Raw genomic sequence first — 21,141 nt, 5'->3', positions numbered from 1 at the left:
ATCCCAAGATTCTCTGGAAGACTACTGTGGTAGTTACTCCCTTGGATGAACAGTCTGCCAGGAGGTGAGTTATTAGGAGGAAAGTTAGAGATGTCTAGTAGCGCAGCCATCGCCTGGCTCCTTTGAGCATCCTGTGAGCAGTCTGTGATATTTATTTGAACGCTGTGTGCAGAGCACTGTACTAAGCACTTGGGAGTGCTTGGTACATAGTAAGCGCTTAACAAATACCATAACTATTATTATTAATTCAATTCAACATTATAACAGACACATTCCCTGCCCACAATGAGCTTCCAGTCTAGTAATTGATTGGTTGGTTCTCGTAGATCTGGAAAGGATTCTAAGGATCAAGAGAATTGTTTTCCACCAAATCTAGGACTCAGGGCCATCCACTGAAGCAAATAAAACAAAGAAAAGCAGCCTGGCTTAGTGGAAAAAGTTCATGGGTTAAGTTGCTTAACTTCTTTGTGCCCCTGTGGGGATTAAGACTGTGAGCCCCATGTGGGACAACCTGATTACCTTGCATCTACCCCAGTGCTTAGAACAGTGCTTGGCACATAGAAAGCACTTAACAAATACTATTATTATTATTATTATTATTAACTGGGGGAGGTTAGGTGGACTTTAATCACAAAAAGTTGCACAAGTTAAAAATATCAGTTAAATCTTGAAGGATTTTGATGAAAGTTTCTTAGTGGTCTACTGGAGGGAATAAGGGTGTCCAAGAGAGTAACTACCACACTAGTTTTCCAGGTAATCTTGGGATCCATTGTTGGGGACAGGATTCCCAGTCCAGTACTTACTGTTCTTTTGTTCTGTAGATGCTTTTATCCCCTTTTTCTCTGTTTAAAGCAAGTGTGCACCAGAATCAAATGGTGAAATAGTATAAAAGGCAGTAGGGGAGTGGGGGTAGGAACTAACAAAGAACTCTGAAGGTAAAAAAAGACCCGTAGTGTTTGACAAGTCAACAGATAAATTAAGCAGTTGAAAGAAATATCTAAGTGAAGGTCATCGGAAAAATCACAAAGAGGAGCATATGGGATGAAACATAACAAAGGAAAGTTACTCATGCAAGCCTTGGGAGAAAAAGCTATAAATAGCTGGAAAGAAAAAAATCAGGCCAATTAACTAAATCCAGTGAGTAAAGGGACTAGAAGACTAAGATTATCATGTGATAGACCAGTTAGAGAAGGAAGAACAGCCAGGACCACAGAGAGGAAGCCATGGAACTGTAGGGTTGAATCAGCTGCAAGACACATGAGAGAAACAGCACTATTTTGGGGGCGGGGAGAGAGCCGGACCACTAAAAATTACATCCCTGGAAATTCAGCTAAAGGAAATGGAAGTTTTGAGGGATCAAAATATCTCTCTAGTAGTTGGAAACTAAATTATGCAGTTAGATGTAAATTGTGATTAGAATCAGAAAAGTGGCTAATGTACGGTAGTAGGGCAATCTCATATTATTTTCCACTAGGAGAAATACTCTTTCTTCATGCCTAGATTATGTTGGTGATGATCTCTTTTCTCTAGTCTGTTCTGCCTCCCTTCCTCTCTCCCTTTCTCTTCTGTAGTGGCTTCGCTCTTCTATTTTGGATTTTTTTCACTTTTTCCATGCTGACTTTTAAAATAGATTCTTTTACAAGCATTTCATTTTGATTTCCCCCCAACCTCCATCTATTTTCCCCATTTCTCTTTAATTTTAGCTCCCTGTTTTTCCTATTTCTGCAGTGTCCACCTTCACCTTTGCCTTCTTGTCCCCTGTGGCTTATTTGTGTGAGCATCTTCTCTGCTTCTAATTTTCCTTCAAAACTTGAAGCAGTTTGGACAGAGGGTAAGCTCATCTTTATTATTTATTTCCCTGATTTTTAATTCTCCTATTTTCTGGTTTTCTCTCTCCCACTTCCTTCTGGATTTTTTTTTTCTGTTCTCTCTGTCCTCCACTTCTCTATTCTTCCCCTTCTCACTCTGCTGTCCCCCTTCATACAAAATTTAAATTTGAGGGATTAAACTAAATATTTTTATGTCTTGTCTATACCGATAGAACGTGAACTCCTATTGGGCAGGGAATATATTTTATGTGCTTCTGCTATACCTTCCCAAGTGCTCAGTAATGTGCATTGCACTCAATAGGTGTTCAATGAGCACTATGACGACTTATTACCACAAGTAAATAAACTGGGTCAGGAGCGCATGAATCTAGGAAGGCTGGGACCTGAAATTATGCTATGTTACATATATAGATTAATTACTTTTTTGAAACCCCAAAGGCAGTTTAGGGTTCATTTTAAGATATGGGGTAGACTACTAATCCTCCTCCTTGTCCAGATCCCTAGGGTTTTGGACTTGGTTTTGTGTGGGTCATGGCAGGCCTCAGATATTTTCTTCCTATAGTGAACACGGGGAATTCTGTAGAATACAAGTGTCCCTCCTTGATCAGTTTTCAAGGGACTTCCCAAATTGACCGGTGAAAAGGAAACATTTCAAACAGAAGAAAACATGAAGCTGGGCTGACTTTTAGGGACTTGTGGATAATGGGAAGCTGGATATAGCCTAGAATCTCTGAACTGGATTTTGCAGGCCAGGAGGGAGGCATCGAAGCAGACTTTCCAGAAAGATGTGGGGGTCATGTCAGAGCCCTCAAAGTGTTGGTATGTTCAGTGTTTTCCTGAAACACTGATTGTTTGGCAGATGATATTGGGAGGCATTTGAGTCTTGAAAGAACTAGCTTCTGGGACTCAGCGGGGATAGTGAGTGTTCCAAGCTTTTGCATTATTAAAAAGAGCAAAACAAACCCCTCTTTCTAAATCTCCAAAGGGTATAATCATAGACCCTTGGTGGTTTTCTGACTATACTAGGCCATTTAGGCCACTCATAGTGCACTTGTCCAATAAAGTGCCCTTTGACGGGCAGAGAGAAAACATTTTCAAACAAAATAGTCTTTTTTGAACAGCTATTTCTGGTTTTTATTCTGAATAATGGTTGGGAGCTCGTTCAAGAAGTAAATGAATGAGAACCACTCTGCAGTAGAGATGACAGCTTAAATTTAACATTGTTTCTGGAGGAGAAAGTGCTCCCCCCCACAATTCAGATACTTAATTTTAAAAGAGGGAATTATGAAATAAAATCTTAGGTAAAGTGGCAAGGACTAACCCTGGGTCTGAAGTCTGGAAATCTGACTCAGAGCTATTCATATGTTCCTTTGCTTGAGAATTTTGCAGGGGATAAAAAGGATCAAGAATTTGGCCTCTCACAAAATGTGATTATGGAAACAATTTGCCAACTCTTAGCTCTTGGCATAAACAAGAGAGAAGTGGTCACTTTTAGTACCACATAGTCATTTGTTTGACCAACAGTCTATAACAAGTGTAAGGTTTTAAAGTGAATCTTCAAGTTTTGATTAACTGTAAACTAACTTCTTCCCACTTTCAATTCCTTATTGTAAAGTATAACAAGTAGGGTTTGTGTCATTGACCTGTCAGCAGTATTTATTGAATGCCTTATGTGCAGAGAGACTTACATGGGGATTTTACAAAAGAAATGAGACATTCCTGCCCTTAAATATAATAGTAATATTTTTATTGTTGAGCACTTACTGTGCACCAAGCACTGTACGAAGTGTTGGGATAGATATAAGCCAATCAGTCAAAGTCTCTGTCCCACATAGAACTCACAGAGTAAGTGGGAGAACAACAAGTATTTGATCCCTGTTTTACAGATGAGGAAACCGAGGGACAGGGAAGTTGTGACATAATTAATGGTATTCATTGGGCACTTATTCTGCAGAGCACTGCACTAAGCACCTGGGAGAGTACAGTGCAACTGAGGTGGTAGACTCTCTCTGCCCACAAGGAATTTACGGTTTAGAGGGGGTGATACATATTAATATAAATAAATCATGGATATGCACATAAGTGCTTTCAGACTAAGGGTTGGGTGACCATCAAGTGTTTAAAGGATTTAGATCCTAATGCACAGGCAATGCAGAAGGGAGAGAGAGTAGGTGAAAGAGCTTAATCGGGGAAGGCTTCTTGGAGGAGATGTGATTTTAGTAAGGCTTTGAAGGTGGGGAGAGCGGTAGTCTGTCATATGTCAGGGGAGGTTCTAGATCAGAGGGAGTTGTGGGAAAGGGGTCGTTAGTGAGATAGACGAGATTGAGGCACAGCGAACAAGCTGGTGAGTGGCGGACCCGAGATTAGAACCCAGGTCTCCTGACTCAATAAATACCATTGACTGACTCCCAGATACTTTCTCTTTCCAAGTAGTCCAAGCTGCCTGTATATAGACTATAGTATATGGTAGAGGAGACTAACAAATTGACAAATATGATGTAGGTAAGAGTGAGGGACTATGAGGTCAATAACAAACAGATAAATATGTTGAGGAGGCCAGTGAGTTGATCGGAAAGATGGAATGATTAATTAAGGACTAAGGTATTAAAGGGATCAATCAATCAATCAATCGTATTTATTGAGCACTTACTGTGTGCAGAGGACTGTACTAAGCGCTTGGGAAGTACAAGTTGGCAACATATAGAGACAGTCCCTACCCAACAGTGGGCTCACAGTCTAAAAGGTGGGCTCACAGTCTAAAAGATCCCACATAACATTTAGAAACCGAAATCTCAGTATAGTATTTTCTTTGAGAATGAACCCTTTTGAAAGAGGCAGCATAGCCTAATAAGAGACAATGTGACATAATGGATAGAGCACAGGCCTGGGAGCCAGAGGACCTGAGTTCTAATTCCGGCTCCACCAGTTGTCTTATGTGTCCTTGGGCAAGTCATTTAACTCCCCTCTGCCTCAGTTTCCTCAACTGCAAGGTGGGGATTCAGTACCTGTTCTCCCTTCTATGTGGGACAGGTACCCACCCGATTAACTTGTATCTATCCCAGTGCCTAGAACAGTGAGTGACACTTTGTAGGCACTTAAATACCATTTTAAAAAATCGGTTCAGAAAAGAGTTCTACACAATGCCCAGAAGTTACAGAGAAGAAAAAACATGGTTTCATAATTCAGTTTGGTTACTGAACACCTCCGGACCTCGTTAGAAGGATCCTTTCAAAGAACAAGTCTAAACATTTTGGGTAGCTTGCGATTCTGGAGCAGTTAAAAATATCCAAAAAGTGGTAGAAGTTTTTAGTGGCAGCACTGAGTCAGATAAATCACAAGATAGATTCTGCCTTCCCTCATTGGTGTGGGCAGTGGTGTGTGTTTTTCAGATAAGCATTGGTCCTTAGGCTTAGGGCTTAAAAGAAACCAAGAGTGCGCCCAGTGAAGATTAGGCATGGAACAAAAGGAATCAGGCAGTGGGTCCAAAAGAAGTGCAGTACTACTGTACAATCCTTCCCTTCTCTCTCCTTGTTTAGCTTCTCTGGGAATTTGTTCTTGCCGGGTCGTTTGAAGTAGTCAGCCCTCTTAGTTTTGTGATATAAAGAACTGTAGGAGCTACTGGGGATGAGGAGAATGGGAGACGTTGACATGCGAGTGGGAGGAAGAATTTTCAAAGCTTACTCAATCCACACAAATTCAGTTTGCAAGGAGAAAATGAGGTGAGCGTTGACAGATCCTTGGGACAGATTATTCCATCCCCTGTTAGATTCATTAAATTCATGATGTAATTAACATTTTAAATAAAATTAACCAAGTCTCTTGCTTTCTCTTGAAGGAGTCGTGTTTCGTTTGCGGAAATTAGGAAGAGGAAAAGTCTCTTGTGAGTAGTGACGATGCCTCCCAAATTTAAGCGTCACCTAAATGATGATGATGTCACTGGTTCTGTAAAAAGTGAAAGGGTAAGTGTGTGTGTGCGCGTGTGAGATTTTATAAATGCTTTTTGAAATGTTGAGTTCACTTCCCCTGTGTATGGGATTTGTGGCTGACTGAGATATTGTGAGAGCAGAACTGTGTCCCCTAAAATAGGGGCCTGACTGAGATATTGTGCGAGCAAAACTGTGTCCCCTAAAATAGGGGCAAGAGCTCCCTCGTGTTCCCATAGCACACTCCCTGTCCATGCCGTTTTTGAGGGGAACAACAAAGACAAGGTCAAGAGGAGACAGCAGGCTCATTTGAAGCCTCCCTTTGTGCAGGCTTCCTGAGCTCCGTGCTGCACCTCTCCTGCACATTTGCTCTTTACAAGGCTACCCACCAAACACACACACACATACACACAGTTCAAAACATTAGCTACCCTTGGACCATGCTGTCCCACAACCATATGGGTAATGTAGTCTTGTATTTTCTCCATCCTGGTTGCCTACAGAAGCAAAGCCTTCTACTTTGACTTTACACCTTTGTCCTCCTATGATGTTTTCCCTTGTATTTCTTCCCATCATCACTGCTGCTTCTTTCTGATTTCTCTTCCCTGCCCTTCTCCCTACCTCTGCCTATACTGGACAGCCTGCAGTCTCCCCTCCCCACCTCAGATCCAGGAATGTGCTGAGTTTAATTCCTAGCTCTAAGTAAGAAAGGCCAGATCAGAAAATTATTTGACTGCCATGCTGATATTTACCATGATGTTGCAGAACGGGGTATGTTAGAGGTGGTTTATTCCTCTAGGGATTACTCCTCCTATGATCTGATGGTTTTATTTGTAGATAATTCAGGGCTAAGATTGAATATAACTGAACTGAGCTGCCTGAAACGGTTTTAAAAGTGTCTGAAAGCAAGTTGAGAGAACCACTCTAGTGCATAATGAGGTCACTGTTTTAAGTAGTCATTGAACTGTTCCAAGAATAAAAGGGGAATTACTTCTTTAAAGGGAGAGGATTGAAAATTCCAGGAAAAATGTCCTCATCCGGGACAGGGCAGGTCAGAGGCAAATTTGTTATTCCCTTTTCCCACTTCAGCAATTATACAGCTCTCATAATAAATTATAGTTCCTTGTTTTTATGGAATACCTGCCTCTTGAAAAGCCCAAGCAATTGTCCAACATTAATCCTCACAAAACTCTATGCCAATAGTAGTTGGCTAGTAGAAGAATCTCCTTTCACCAGTGGAGAAGCCGAATCGCAGAGAGGCCTTGCCCACGATTAATTTTACAGTGGGCTGGAGGAAGAACCAGATCTAGACTCTTGTGCTCCTGGCCACTGTACAAAGAAGCAAGGATCTTCTTTCAATCAGTGATACTTATTCATCATCATTAATGGCATTTATTGAGCGCTTACTGTACAGCACTGTACCAAGTGCTTGGGAGAGTACAGTACAACAGAATTGGAAGACATGTTATTTGCCCTCAGCAAGTTCCTATGAGAGGAATAGCTTCAGTAATCCCTGTCCTTTGAATTTAGAAGGATTCCAATCTATAAGGTAACAGGGAGAAACATTTTAGTCTTTGTTTCTTGCCCACTGTCTCGTCATTACTTTTCCAAATATAATGTGTTTGCTGGACCATTCCCGGTTAATCAAATCAAAGAAAGTCATTAGAGAAATAATGGTTCTTTGAAGTTTTCAGACACTATGCTAATATAAGAGATGGTAATATTGTGCAGATGAAGCAGTGGTTAACCTAGATGCCCATCCCTCAGGGACAGCAGCCCCCATGACTGTCTGAACTGGCCTCCTAGCCTCCCTTATCCCTGAGAGCTTCCAGTCAGGGCTGAAAAGATCTAAAATGGCAGCTTTCTGGCCTTTTAGCTCTTCGCAGCCTATCCCCTCCCAGTCTTTATCCCTCATAAATTCTGTGCCCCTTTCCACCCCTGAGTTCAGAGTGAAAAGTTGGCATTTATGGCTTTTAGCAAGTCCAGGTACTTTTCCTAACTGAGGGCTGGATTTAAGACTTTAAACTGCTGTGTGGAAGACACCTCTCTTGCTTCAGTTTAGATCCTCAAGTCAAAGTGAAACAAGCCCTTGGGTGAAGCCACATTGTGGTAGGAAGTAGTGGTCTTCTAATGAGAAGCTTTTATGCCAACTCTGAGGTGAAAATATGCTTTATTTCACAGAGAAACCTCTTGGAAGAAGATTCAGATGAAGAGGAGGACTTTTTCTTGTAAGTATTTGGAATTGTTCAAGGCAGAAGAAATGAATAATCGTTCCTACCTAGTTTCTGGGGTAAATAGGAAATTGATGATATTTTCTAACACTTCTCTTTTTCAATATTGTCTTTTGGTTACTCTCATCTGTAAAGCTCATTTTTCTGCTATAACTTTCAGTGGTGCAGTTCTTCCTCAGCTTAGTGGTGGTTGTTCACATTCAAACATGACACCGCTGAGGGGAAATTTGCTTGTGGATGTAGTTGTAGCGGAACGGATTTATGAGCGAGGGAGAGTCTGGACCACACCTACACACACTACTCTGAGCTGTTCAATAGGGAGGGCTCAAGAAGAGCTTTAAAAAGCTATGAGCCAGTTGTGGAATGATTTTAAATGTAGCTTGGAAGGAAATAGAGATGGTTGGTTATGCTTAAAAAAATCTTGAAGCTCAATTGATCCATAGTGATCCATATTTGGTTACTCCAAAATCTGAATATTTCATTTTGTAATTCAGTACCATCATATTTTTGTAAGTCTGGCTCTATCAATGTCTCACACTTCCTTTCATTCCAAACAGAAACATCCCTCATTCCATTTATCTGCAGTAGAATGCTTGTTCCAACTATTTATAGAAACCAGAAGGAGAGTTGGAGAATAGTAGTTACAACTGTTGGATTGTTAGTTTGAAAAATGGTTCTGCTTTCACCCCTGAATGCTTCAGACATTGGCTTGATAAGTTTTTGATAATGGGTAAAGAGATTTCACACTTAAGCATATTTCCTAAAAAGAAATTTTCTCTGGGAGTCCACCCTGCCATCCAACATTTTATGATGGATGAAGTGCATGGTGAAGATTTATTTCTTTAGATGTAGCTTGGATTGGCTGGACTCTTTAGCATTTTCACATCTCTCATTTCAAGTTGATAATGTTCTGGGCCTTGAGTTGTGTTGCTTGTGATCTTTCATAATTCATTTAATTGCACAAGTGAATGACTAAGAATTTGACTCCCTAGCAATGATACAAATTGGATGGGATGGGTTTGGCAGTGATTGAGAATTCTGTAATTATTATTAAAGGTGAACAAAGACTGAGCAACTCAAGTTGGTCTAGGTAACTTCCTTACATGAACTAACACAATTCTTACTGCTTTGTGAATGCTCTTTACAGTGGTTTCTAACTTTGGGTCTATTTTGCTTTCAGAAGGGGCCCGACAGGACCAAGATTTGGACCTAGGAATGATAAAATCAGGCAGTAAGTTAAACAGGCATGTCATTTTAAATGCTCTTAATTCAGGATTAAACCAGATTTCCAATTTTGAGAGCATGGGATCTCAGCCCGATTCAGCTTCTCCAGCTTTCTCTTCCCAAATCCACCTTTGAGAAAACTGAATAATCCTGTACACAGGCATCTAGCAAGCCAATCCTATTCTCTTGTAATTATTGGACTGAAAAGTGATTCATTCAGAAAGGGCTGAGAAGCAGTGTGGCCTAGTGGATAGAGCTTGGGCCTAGGAGTCAGAAGGTCCTGGGTTCTAATTCTGGCTCTGCCACCTGTTTACTGTGTGACCTTTAACAGGTCACTTAACTTCTTTGTGCCTCTGTTCCCTCGTCTGTAAAATGGGGATTAATGCTGTGAACCTCATTTGGGACATGGACTGTGTCCAGCTTGATTAGCTTGTATCTACCCCAGCTTTTAGTACAGTGCCTGCACCTAGTAAGCAGTTAGCAACTACCATAAAAAAGGTTAATGAAAGGAATATTTTATAATGGGATATTTGTAGGCTACAGCTTAAGAATTTAATTAAAAGTACAGTCTGGCAAAAAAAAGTGATTCTGGGGGATAACATTGTTCAAAACCATCAGCTATTTAATGTTTCCTAAGTAAGTTCTTAAAAATCAGTGCAAGTTTTTCTGGATACTGCACTAAAGTTTTTACCAGCTTTCAGTGTATTTCCATGCCTGTCCTGCCTCTCAATTTACACTAGTTAAAAATAGGAAGGCCTATAAATTAAACAGGTTTACTTTACTGGGTATGCCCCAGCTTCTCATTCATATTAGAAAGTGGCAGTAGGAAGAACTTAAAATATTGAAATTTAAGCCATTCATATACTATGATTTTGGGTTAAATAAGAAGGAGGTGGGAACCAAGTGAAGCGATAGTCTATTTGCTATGACCAGAGCCACAGCTTTTCGACTAGAGAGAAAGGGGTGGATCTGGGAGATGTGAAAGAAGAACCAGCTGGATTGGGCAGAAAATTAAATGTGAGAGTGGAAAGCGAGACTGTCGTTCGATGACGTGCAGACACTACCTTAGATGATCTCAGGACCGCTGCCTGGTTGCAGCCGCTTGCAGGTTGAGCCTTGGGTGGGTGTTGTGGCCTGAGAGCGGCGACCCAATACTTTGGGGCCTGGATTAACTTCCATCCGAAGGCTACTTGTTGAGACAATCTCATCTTGGTTTCTCTTCAGGTATCATCCTCATCATATATTGAACTGCCCCACCACTGCTTCAAGTATCGCACCTAGAAACAAAGTTATCATTAGCCTGCAGTGTTTGTAATCCGACCCTAGATATGTCAGTGATGGGATTTTTTTTTTAATGGTATGTCTTAAGTGCTTACCTAATCGAAGGAGATTCTCCTCTAGAAGACCTTCCCCTAAGCCCTACTTCCCTCTTCTCCCTCTTCCTTCTGCATCGCCCTGACTTGCTCACTTCATTCATTTCCTCCTCCCAGCCTCACAGCACTTATGTACCTATCTGTAATATATTTATTTATATTAATATCTATCTCCCCCCTCTAGACTGTAAGCTTGTTGTGTTTATTGTTATATTGTACTCTCTCAAGTCCTTAGTACAGTGCTATACACACAGTAAGTGCTCAGTAAATTTGATTGACTGAATTAATACTATGCGTCCGGCACCACTAAACACTGCAGTAGGTAAAAGATAATTGGCTTCACTCTCTAACCCACATGGGGCTCACAATCTTAACCCCCATTTTACAGATGAAGTAAATGAGGAACAGAGAAATGAAGCAACCCTACTAAAGTCACACAGCAGACAAATGGTGGGACCAGAATTAGAACCCAGGTCCGCTGACTCCCAGAATGATGCTCTTTCCACTAAGCCATGCTGCTTCTCAATTTTTCCATGTTATATATGTCTACCATATGGTGGACTTCTGGTATAGTTTGGCTTACCCTTTATTCTTCAGTGGTTTCATGAATAAACTAACAGCCCTGGCATCATCTACTGAACCAAGTCAGAAGCTTGTGATCAAGCAGGTCTAGCTTCTAAAGGAAAATCATTTTCTTCTTCTTGTATGCCAAGCAAACAGCCCTCATATTTTTCCCTTTGTTTCAGATAAATGATTGCTGTGCTCTGAGATTTATGATCCTGAAATACCCTCAGAATCCCAACAGTACATTTGAAATTCTCCTTCTGAACATTCACAATAGATCTGCTTTATCAGCAGTGTTAGGCAAACTTGCAAGCATGCATTAGCTCAGCTAAAGCCGCTTCTCTGACTGATACCCTGGGGGAAAATTGCTATTCGAGGAAACCAAAGAATGTACTTCTGATGTCCTTATTTCAGTCTCTTTACCAAGTTAATTTTCAGTAAATCATCGTCTGAAAAACCAAAGCGTTGATTATTAAAATACTCCCTGTGGCAGCATGGGTGATTTGAAAGTGAATTTTTGGAAGCACCTCCTTTTGAGGAGCAAGGCAAAAGAAATTTTTAAAAAAATTCAAAAACAAGTGGGTGAATAAAATTAGTGATCTAATTTTCTACTACTAGGAAGATTTAAAATTTCATTAGAAACATCAAAGTATATTTAACATTTTTGTATTTGATTTTGTTGAAGAGGGGAAGTCTCTCTTGTAGGGTAGAAAAGGTAAACTTAACCCTAGGACTGCCCTGTTTCCTATGTGGTATGTACATATTGCTGTACAAACTAGCAAGAATTACTTATTTGCTCAAAAGTTGAAAGAGAAAGAACACACATAACACCATAGTGTCAAGATTGTAATGTGACATTCACCCATCATTTCTTCTGGCAGAGATCCCACAAAAGTAACAGTGTCTAAGCTTTAAAGGAAGGAAATTACAGGAATCGTTTGTTGGACAGGCTATGGTTTAAAAGGAGTGAGGCAGCTTGCACTCAGCTACAATCAGAAGACATATGAAATCCTTTTCCATTTTCTTAAATTTAAGATCTTAGTAAAACAAAAGCACTATTTCATGTTTAATGGCGTATTTTACTGGTTAACTTGTCTGATCAGTTGATGATTCAGTAATGATAATTTGAAAAGCTCCTATCTAAATAATGCTAGATCCTGCTGAGTATGGGAACGAGAGACTTCTTTACATCTGAGGTCTCTTTACTACTCACATCCCTGCAATCAATCAATCGTATCTGACCACTTACTGTGTGCAAAGCACTGTACAGAGTGTGTTTGGGAGATGGTAAACATGCTCCCTGCCCATAATAAGCTTACAGTCTAGAGGGTTTGCCTACAGAGTGTAAGATCCGTTGGGGAATTTTCCTTTGCAATGGTAAAATTACAGATACTCTGCTAATGAATTGGGCAATCATACTAAGAGGCTTAAGACTTTTTCTCTATGAAGGGAAAATTCCTTACATCGCACCTATAACCAGCTTCTGCCAGGCCAAGTCTCTCCCCTTTATACTGCCGTCCTCACCAGCCCGCCCCCCCCCCCCCCAAAAAAAAAAACCCAACAAGAGAACCCACAAACCAAATATAATAATCACAACTTGTTTATCTGGAAGCTAACATTAGCACTTTTTGAAGCAGTGGTCAGTCTAAATACGGTTTTTCTTAAGCTGGTATATTTTGTTTGTACAACAGCAGTAACACTTAATCATTGCCTGATCAGTTTTCAAGGGCTGCATTAACTTCAGAGATTTTATTTCCAATATTTTAGTAAAGTCAAAAATATACTATTACATATCGTAAGATTTCTTGGTCAAAGATGACCTCATCTTAATATAATATTTAATAATCAGCTTCAAAGATTGATAGCTGTGGGTGTTTTACATAGAGGACCTTGCATTATATTCATAGCCATGCACTGAACAGCATTAATACTGAGCCTGATCCTGAGCCATCCATCCAAAACATCACCCAGAAGATTTAGCCACTGTTAAACTTCACTCACAGCACCTGGGTGATTAAGTAAGCCCTAAATGAGCCCTTCCTTATATAATTTCCAGCACTGTAGGGTCATCATCTGAATCTGATAGCTGTTTTTGTAAGAATTTTTCAAAATTCAATTCTCAGTTTGATTTCCAAAAGGGAGGAAAACGTTAAGTATTTTCTAATGTATTGTGGCACTTCCATCATTTTGTACTAGGGAAATATTCCTGAGAGATTAAGTAGCTGAAGCATGGAATTGAATTGGTATTTTTAGATTAAATCTTTGTGCATTGAGGGGTCTGAAGCTCTTCTAGGAAGAGTCCGTAAGTCAAAAGAGGAAGTCAAAAGATTGTTAGTGATTTTTTTTTATAATGTGAAGAGACTAAAAAAAAATTCCTCAGTGTGCTGTCTTTGGTGTGGACCTGAATTTTGGTTCAGTGTTTCATCAGTTCTCCTACTTTACAACAGAAAAAGCTCTCCATCATTCAGGAGGGTAGATGAATAGCTAAATAGCCAAGGGAAATGTGAATTGGTGCTGCCTGTCAGCAGACTCATGTGAAGCCAAGTCTCTTCATTTCCTTTAGGATGTTTTTCCAAATTTCTGATACACCAGAAAATTCACACATGGGCATGATGTGCACTTCATGGAGAATCTGAGGCACAGAGAGATTCACCGAATTGCCCACACACTATGGATTAAAAGTGCTTAACAAATCCCATAATTACATAATTGTGGTTATTAGGCAAAAGTGCACGCCAAACCTTTCCATTATAGCAAAGCCTTAAAATTTAATTTTAAATTAACACTGAAGATTTGTTACACCTATTTTATATCCTTAGGCTGATAATGTTATTTAATTTCTTAGTGTCCAGAACCAAGTGGATGAAGTCATTGACGTCATGCAAGAAAACATTACCAAGGTGATTGAAAGAGGAGAGAGATTGGATGAGCTACAAGACAAGTCAGGTGAAAACATTTCTTTTTGTATTCTTAGTACTATTATCTTGTTTTTGATATGTTACACATTTCTCCCCCCAACTTCTTCCCTGTTTTATACAGATTTGAGGCAGTATAATATATTTATACCCACACTTACCAACAAAATCCTAATGTTAAGGAATCATTGTTTTATTTTTCAGAATAATTATAACTGCTTAGTATAAGATTTATTTCTTTAACTTAGTGAATGATCTCGAAGAAAATAAGTGGAAAAATAGTCTTTGTGGATACATTTGTTGGGATTTTTTGTTCAGTCTTCAGAAAGCTTTAAAGATTATTCCATAGCCTAATAGCTCTTGTAAACCTCTCTTGATATATTTTTTTAGTCTTTGTTCAGGTGTATTTCAGAACTCCAGGTTTTGTAACTGAATTACTCCCAAATTTGCCACCTAATATGGACTTTAGTGCTTTAAATGAGATTCTTAATGAAAGCTAAAAATTAAGAGTTTCAACTCAAGAATTTCCTTATACTTCCTTAGCTTGGCCACCACTCATCATGCTGTGGTAGCCCCAATTTTATAAAATGTTTCATTACCAAATTCAATATCTTCATTTAAAATCAATAAGTGGAAATGATTTTCTTTTATCTAGTCTGCATAGATAGAATTAGTTGACCTGTACTTATCTGAAGGATTTTTTTTTCTTGAAATTTTTGGGGAAAATAACCCTAAACACTATTTGGTTGTACCAGGCCTTTTTAGAGATGAAGCAAAACACAGAGAATGTACAGATTATTGTTCAGTAGATTTTATGCAATTAGATGTAAGGAAGCTGATGTATCTTTTAATTTTTCTCTCTATTCTCTGTGTAATGTAGATAGTTTGTCGGATAACGCGTCAGCTTTTAGCAGTAGAGCCAAACAGCTTCGAAGACAAATGTGGTGGCGTGGCTGCAAAGTAAGTAAAAGGGAAGGCAAGACAAGGTAGGGAACAGGCTGGCTATATTCTGACACTCAAGTAACATAAAAAACATGCACCAATTCATATTGAAATGGGGGCTTCTTTCATGGGAAGAAAATAGTTGTAAAATGGGAAGAAATTCTCAACCTGTTGCTCTCAAAAAAAAAAAAACAAAAAAAACCAAATCCATGTCCTGCAGATGCCTCACTCTCTCCCTAGTGTCTGTCTCCCTGAAGGATGCCCCAGTGAATTTCTGGACTACTGAAGGACTTCAGGATCAATAGGATTGAAAAGAAGTGAATGTCATTCAGGAAACAATGGCTCATTTGTTAAAGAACTCTCTGGTGAGGAGATCTATAAATGATGCTGTTTCTTTGTTCACAGTAATGCCAGTTTAAGTTCTGCTTGAATCTCAGCAACTTCAAACTTGGAGTAAAAATATTTGAGGGGAAAATAGAATCTGGAAATTAGGATATAGGTAGTCCAAGAAATCCCTCTATGAAATTTCATTTGAACCATTTTTACTCTTTCAACTAACTGGTGGTTAGAGAGGAAATATTTAGCAAATCTCTTTCCTTTCAACTGCTTGCCATTCTTGGCTTTGCCTAGAATTTTTTTCCAGTTCAATATCCTTTTGCACCCATCCTGGAGGAATATTTTCTTGGCTGAGATCTTCCCTTTTTAAAAGATTTTGAATGATTGGGCTAGGCCAGTCCAAGAGGGACTGTATCTTTGGTTTACTTTCTCATCCATCTGCTCTATCTGCAAGCTAAGTGTTCAGAGTAGGGGGCTGGCTTACCGAACTCATTCTAGATCTAGTTATAAACAGATTCGGTACTTCCCGTCAAAGGGAGAGAGGTTTTTCCAGTGCCTTTTTGGTAACCTCCACTACTTCTGAGTTTAAATGCTTTAAAGATGGCTAAATGAAAACAGAAGTTCCCTGAACATACATGTACCCAGGTCCCAGAATTCCAGAATAAGGAGAAGCATTTGGTGAGATCTGCATCATAGTTTGCCAGCTAAATTAAATAGTACACTGAACTGGTGACGGCCTTTCCAAGAAGCAGCATGGCCTAGTAAGTAGATCATGAATGTGGGAGTCAGAAGGGCCTGGGTTCTAATTCTGACTGTGCTACTTGTCTGCTGTGTGACCTTGAACAAGTCACTTCACTTCTCTGAGCCTCAGTTCCCTCACATGGAAAATGGGGATTAAGATTATGAGCCCCAGGTGGGGACATGGACTGTGTCCAACCTGATTAACATGTGTCTAACCCAGTGCTTAGTATAGTGCTTGGTATAGTAAACTCTTAATGCCATAAAATAAAAGCAACCCTTTCTCTCCAAAAGGGCTAACTGCCTCGAACTAAAGCCATTTTACAAAGCCTCAATTTGTGATAAAAAATTAGTTCTATACCTTCCCACCCCTCAGCTCTGATCGTGTAAATTGGCCACTTGCACTGTTTCTCACACAGTAGTATAATATAACAGTTATTGGACTTAAGCATCCCCTGGCAGCAGGAAATGTTTTTCATTGAAACACTTAAGAGTTATGTAAGCATTTCCTTTCCTGTCCTCTAAATGTCGAGTTTAATGCTAATTGACCAAAGACCTTGTGTTCCTTTTTGGTGAGGTTGTAAAACTACTAGTTAAATAACTTTCCCAAGCAATTTGGGGAAAAAAAAGTTTTCAGGAGGATAACAAAATTCCAAGCCCATCAGTTTGTTAGATGAGTATTTTGGGCAGTTGTTGCTTTTTGGTCAGGCTGTCACAGAGCATTTTAGCCTTTCTGATGTTGTGATCATCCATCGTAGTAGGCACTGTGGCCTAAGTCCTAAAGTTCAGTACATACTCCAATCCATTTTTTTTTTTTTGGTTATTGTAAATTCCACTTAATGTGAGCATCAAGTCAGAAAAACTTCACTAGCCTTTTTAAAGAAAGGGCTATTCTCACAAGTCACCAATCTGAATAATCTGTTTGAGCTCTGACTATTTTGGGCAGGCTGGATTCCCTGTATTCAATATCTTGCAGCAAACTTTGTCAAAAGGAACTTCTTAATTTGAAGGTTGATGAAAAAGATTTCCCGGGAAAAACTGGAGAGAGTTCCTCGATTTGGTGAAGTACTTGGTGCATCTTCAGACCCTTCATTTAGCATATAACTAGTTTTAAGGGCTAAATCAAGAAACAAAGGCTAAAACGGGGATCGTACCGAGAAAGAGGTCTGCCTGACTGCAGCCCATGATTCTGACTAATTTAGGTGGTGTCAAGATCTGTTTAGCCTCACTCATGACCTAGAATAAGAATGATGATTATGGTATTCAAGTGCGTACAATATGCCCAGCATTTTGCTGAACCCTAGGGTAGTTGCATGATATTTGGATCAGAAACAATTCCTACCCCAAATCTCGCAAATGTCACCCTCACCATCCCTAAGACAAATTACTTGACCATTGCCAAATTTTGATTCTTTGTCAAGGATCCGTTTAGAACCTCTCCTAAAGTGCGGGAGGGGTGCATGGCAGGGAGTCAAAGCACCTGAAGAGATTTGTGAAATTATTAAAATTGTAAAAAGCCCCTTAAAAATATGCTATTGGCCTCTGGCCCTTGGTATTCTTCACACCCTTAGCCCCACAGCATTTACAAATACATCTGTAAGGTACATATACATATTATAAATTATTTATATTAAATGTCTCCCCCCTAGACTGTATTCTCATGGACAGGGAAATTGTCTACCAACTCTTTTGTTTTATACTCTCCCAAGTGTGTAGTACGGTGCTTCACACATAGGAAGGAATCAGTAAATAAGTTGATAATGATTAATTATTGAAGCAATATTCCTTTAGAATGTTCTATTTGCAAGTTTGAATTCCCAGGTCACATGTGTTCCTACTCCCTCATGACTGTTAGGAGAAATATTTGTATAACTTCCAAATTTACTTGTGGGGAAGCAATGTCAGAAGATTTCCATTTAACCCAACCTCATCTATCAAAATCAAATATCAATGGCTGTTTCTTTATGTGTGTTTCAGATGAAGGCTATCATGGCATTGGTTGTGATTATCCTTTTGCTAGTGATCATCAGTGAGTATTGACTGCGCTATTCTAGGGGGAGAGGGAGATTTCTCTTTTTCCAGAGTCATAGCAGTTTTGCAGTTAAGTTTACTGTTCATTGAAAAATCATGATTGGTCCACAGTGACTCAGAAGCACAGTTGGGATGGAAGAATTGATCAATTACCATCTCCTGCTTGTCCTTTATAATCTATTTCAAATGAAGGATGTCCCATTAGCAGCTGAGGGTTTAATAAAATGTTCGTGATAGGGATCACTCATAATGAGAGCGTGGATCAGCAATCTTATCAGGTTCTTATTGCCATCTTGGTGCTGATTTGTTATTTTTAATTGTTAATCTGTAAGTATATGTAGTCACCTAAAGTGACTTTGCTTTCCCAGAATCCACATCAGTTTTTCAAGTTGCTCAGAAGATGAATTAGAAAGGGTACTGAAGAGTTTTAGTTAGAAGTACTCTTATATGAATCACTTGTTTGGAGTCCCTAGCCAGTGACGTAAAGAATCTTCAAGTGGGTTGAAATGGGAAAATGTACCCTTTTTCTCCACGGCAGCTCCGAGTAGTGGCAAAGTGATCGTGTCCCAGTGAACGAAAACTTTTGCCATAGTCCATTTCCTTAGAAAAGGGAGCTTCACCAACAGCGGTTAAGGTCGGAGAAGCCGCTGCCTTGGTTTCTTCCTCCCTAGTTTCCCAGAGGTGGCAGCCTCATGCCACTGCTAGGAGATTCAATTCTAACTTCCTTTCTTTTTCCTTTTTTTTTTACAGTTCCCCTAGTCCTGAAATATCGTACTTGATTTGTGACCAGAGACCTCCATTAAAGCAATCCCAGGACAATACACACACAAAAATTGCTGCATAATGTAAATGAAACCTCTGTATATAACTTTCAGAGATCATTTTTCAAGAAGGGTAAAAGAGGCAAGGATCTGGGCCAAAGCAGAACATTGCAACCTCCCAGATTACCTACTGTTCCTAACCCAACAAAATATGCTATCAGTCATGAAAACAGAATTCCTTTACCACTGTGCCATTCTCCTAAGATTGTTTGCAGCTAGATACTTGCTAATTCATTTATCTGTATATATAGTTTAAGCATTAATGTTATTTATATTGTAACAAGTTTCCTACTTGTGTAAAGGAAGCAAATTAAATTGTTTCATTAAGGTGGGAGTGGGAGAGAAGCAGCCGCTGGAAATAGCTGAATCAGTACGTTAAAGAGGACATTGACCATTTAGTAAATAATTGCGGGCGTGTCATTTCATGTTTAAAGTTAGGTTTTGCCAATAAATTGAGGGTATGTGGAGTTAAATGTTTTCACTATTGCTTCTTACATTTATGACAAGACATTCCAGTAACCTATTTTTAATAGGATGCCGGGCATTCATGGCACATTTTTGAGTAGGAGGGTTAATGAGGAAGAATAGTTGGACAGGGTGTGAGTGATGTGGATCCATCATGCCAGTGGATGGACTAGTGGAGAAGGTCCTAAGGAGTGTTTGACCAGGGAAGGCCTGCAAAGTTTGCTGCCCACTCTGCTCAACTCCTAACTTTTTACCCTAGTGAAGAAGAGAGCAGGAGTAAATTCAGATGGCCCCCACTCCCCCACCCCCCAAAAAATCTCAGTGCTAGGCACCAGTCTCAACTCCATAAATTTAAGATTTGCAACTTGTCTTTTCTTGATCATCCTGTGGTAGAAGTGCTAATGTCCAGTGAACTGACCAAAAGGCAGGACCTGGAAAATCCCTTAATAATAAGAACTGGCAGCCCTCTTAGGGGTTCAATAGTCCTCATGCTGTGTTTAATATGAAAAAAGACAGGTTATAAACGGCTGCTATTCTTTATCAAGCTCTCGTTCAAATGTTTCCACTCTACATCAAGCAAAATGCGCTGAGTATGTTGACAAACACTAGGGACAGATTATTTAGTAGTATTTATTGAGTGCCTACTGGGGCAGAGCACTGTACTTAACCCACGGGAGAGTGCAATGATCTCAGATTGTAAAGCTAAACTAGGATATAGGATGGAAACAAGTGTGTAAATTATTCATTTAAAAGGTATTGAGTGGCAATTAAATTATGGACTACAGAATCTGTATTGTATAGGCCCAGTCTTAGGGGCTGAGCAGTTAGAATGAGAGAAATCTGAAGTAGAATCAATTTTAGGTCATTAAAAGCAACTGCAAATCATAAGTACATTAGCTATGTTTGCTGTGGCTAAAAGCAACTGAGGTCTTTTCCAGGTTTGAGCAGTATTGTGGAAGCTTTGGATGAGCAGTCCTCAAGCTGTGTAAACACGTGACTGAAATGATCAGATGCAGACAGTAGTTCATTTTCCATATTTCAGTGGCTAATTGGGTCAGCCCTGTGCATCAGCTAGAGTGGATGGATGTGTACTCATTTGGGTTTCCCTTCTGTACAAGTTCACGTTGTGGAGCTGTCCTCTGGAAGCATCCCATGGATTGAGCCAGGGGCCAGTAGTGAATTTTTCACCGGATCCTAGAGCAATCGGGGCCATCCAGGACACTCATTAGTGAAAGTGAAGATTCCCTATTGGATTGTTTGCTATAGTGTTACATTCATGGGGAAAGTGTTATTACTTTTTAAAATAAATGTTACTGAATGAAATAAAGGAAATGTTTATATGATTTATGTTTGTATCTCCGGCATCCTTTGTATGTGAAAGTGTTGGCGGCCAATCATCCCCATCTCAGCAATACCGATGCTGAGGTCGTTTAACACTGGAGTGGTTGACTCGATTTCATGTAAAGCAAAGTGGCTGGCAAGGTCTAGGGTGATGGCTGTGGTTACGATCATGACCTAAAGGGCAATATCCCTCATTAGGACACACTAGGGCAAATTTGCTATCGTTATCCCTCCCCTCCAGTAATTCTCTCCATTTCCCTTACTCCCTCTCCCTTCTGTGTTGCCTGGATCTATAGGCTTCCAGTACTTGATATTCACCCCACAGCACTTTAAGGTACAGTCCATAAGCACTAAATAAATACCATTGAGAGAAGAGGGCCGGGCCTGGCTCACTGAGCTATAAATACC

General features: G+C 39.8%; 1 protein-coding gene across 5 annotated transcripts; it reads left to right on the top strand.

Moving 5' to 3' along the window:
* On the top strand, positions 1 to 20,735 carry VAMP4 (vesicle associated membrane protein 4). 5 transcript variants are annotated; one of them, XM_038758165.1, is made up of 8 exons: positions 1 to 64; positions 5,665 to 5,788; positions 7,934 to 7,980; positions 9,167 to 9,214; positions 13,990 to 14,090; positions 14,940 to 15,019; positions 18,053 to 18,104; positions 18,857 to 20,735. In XM_038758165.1, exons 2-8 carry the CDS (start codon positions 5,723 to 5,725, stop codon positions 18,883 to 18,885), a joined length of 423 nt encoding a protein of 140 aa, XP_038614093.1. In that variant the 5' UTR covers positions 1 to 64; positions 5,665 to 5,722; the 3' UTR covers positions 18,886 to 20,735. The 5 variants fall into 5 exon arrangements, with proteins under 5 accessions (XP_038614093.1, XP_038614092.1, XP_038614096.1 ...); XM_038758164.1 differs by having other exon boundaries at positions 6 to 64; positions 9,164 to 9,214; XM_038758168.1 differs by lacking the exon at positions 1 to 64 and having other exon boundaries at positions 9,164 to 9,214; positions 14,944 to 15,019.
* The last annotated feature ends 406 nt before the right edge of the window (positions 20,736 to 21,141 follow it).

The sequence above is a fragment of the Tachyglossus aculeatus genome, chromosome 16, assembly GCF_015852505.1.
Source record: "Tachyglossus aculeatus isolate mTacAcu1 chromosome 16, mTacAcu1.pri, whole genome shotgun sequence".
NCBI classification, from domain to species: Eukaryota; Metazoa; Chordata; class Mammalia; order Monotremata; family Tachyglossidae; genus Tachyglossus; species Tachyglossus aculeatus.
Note: the sequence above shows the minus strand (reverse complement) of the source record. Positions and strands in the feature narration are given on the sequence as shown.

What these genes read in the sequence shown, in the direction of transcription:
- VAMP4 (XM_038758164.1), top strand. Translation starts at nt 5,723, where the DNA reads ATGCCTCCCAAATTTAAGCGTCACCTAAATGATGATGATGTCACTGGT. An exon ending in TGAGCTACAAGACAAGTCAG is followed by an intron (nt 14,091 to 14,939) that starts GTGAAAACATTT and finishes TGTGTAATGTAG; the next exon opens with ATAGTTTGTCGGATAACGCG. An exon ending in CCTTTTGCTAGTGATCATCA is followed by an intron (nt 18,105 to 18,856) that starts GTGAGTATTGAC and finishes TTTTTTTTACAG; the next exon opens with TTCCCCTAGTCCTGAAATAT.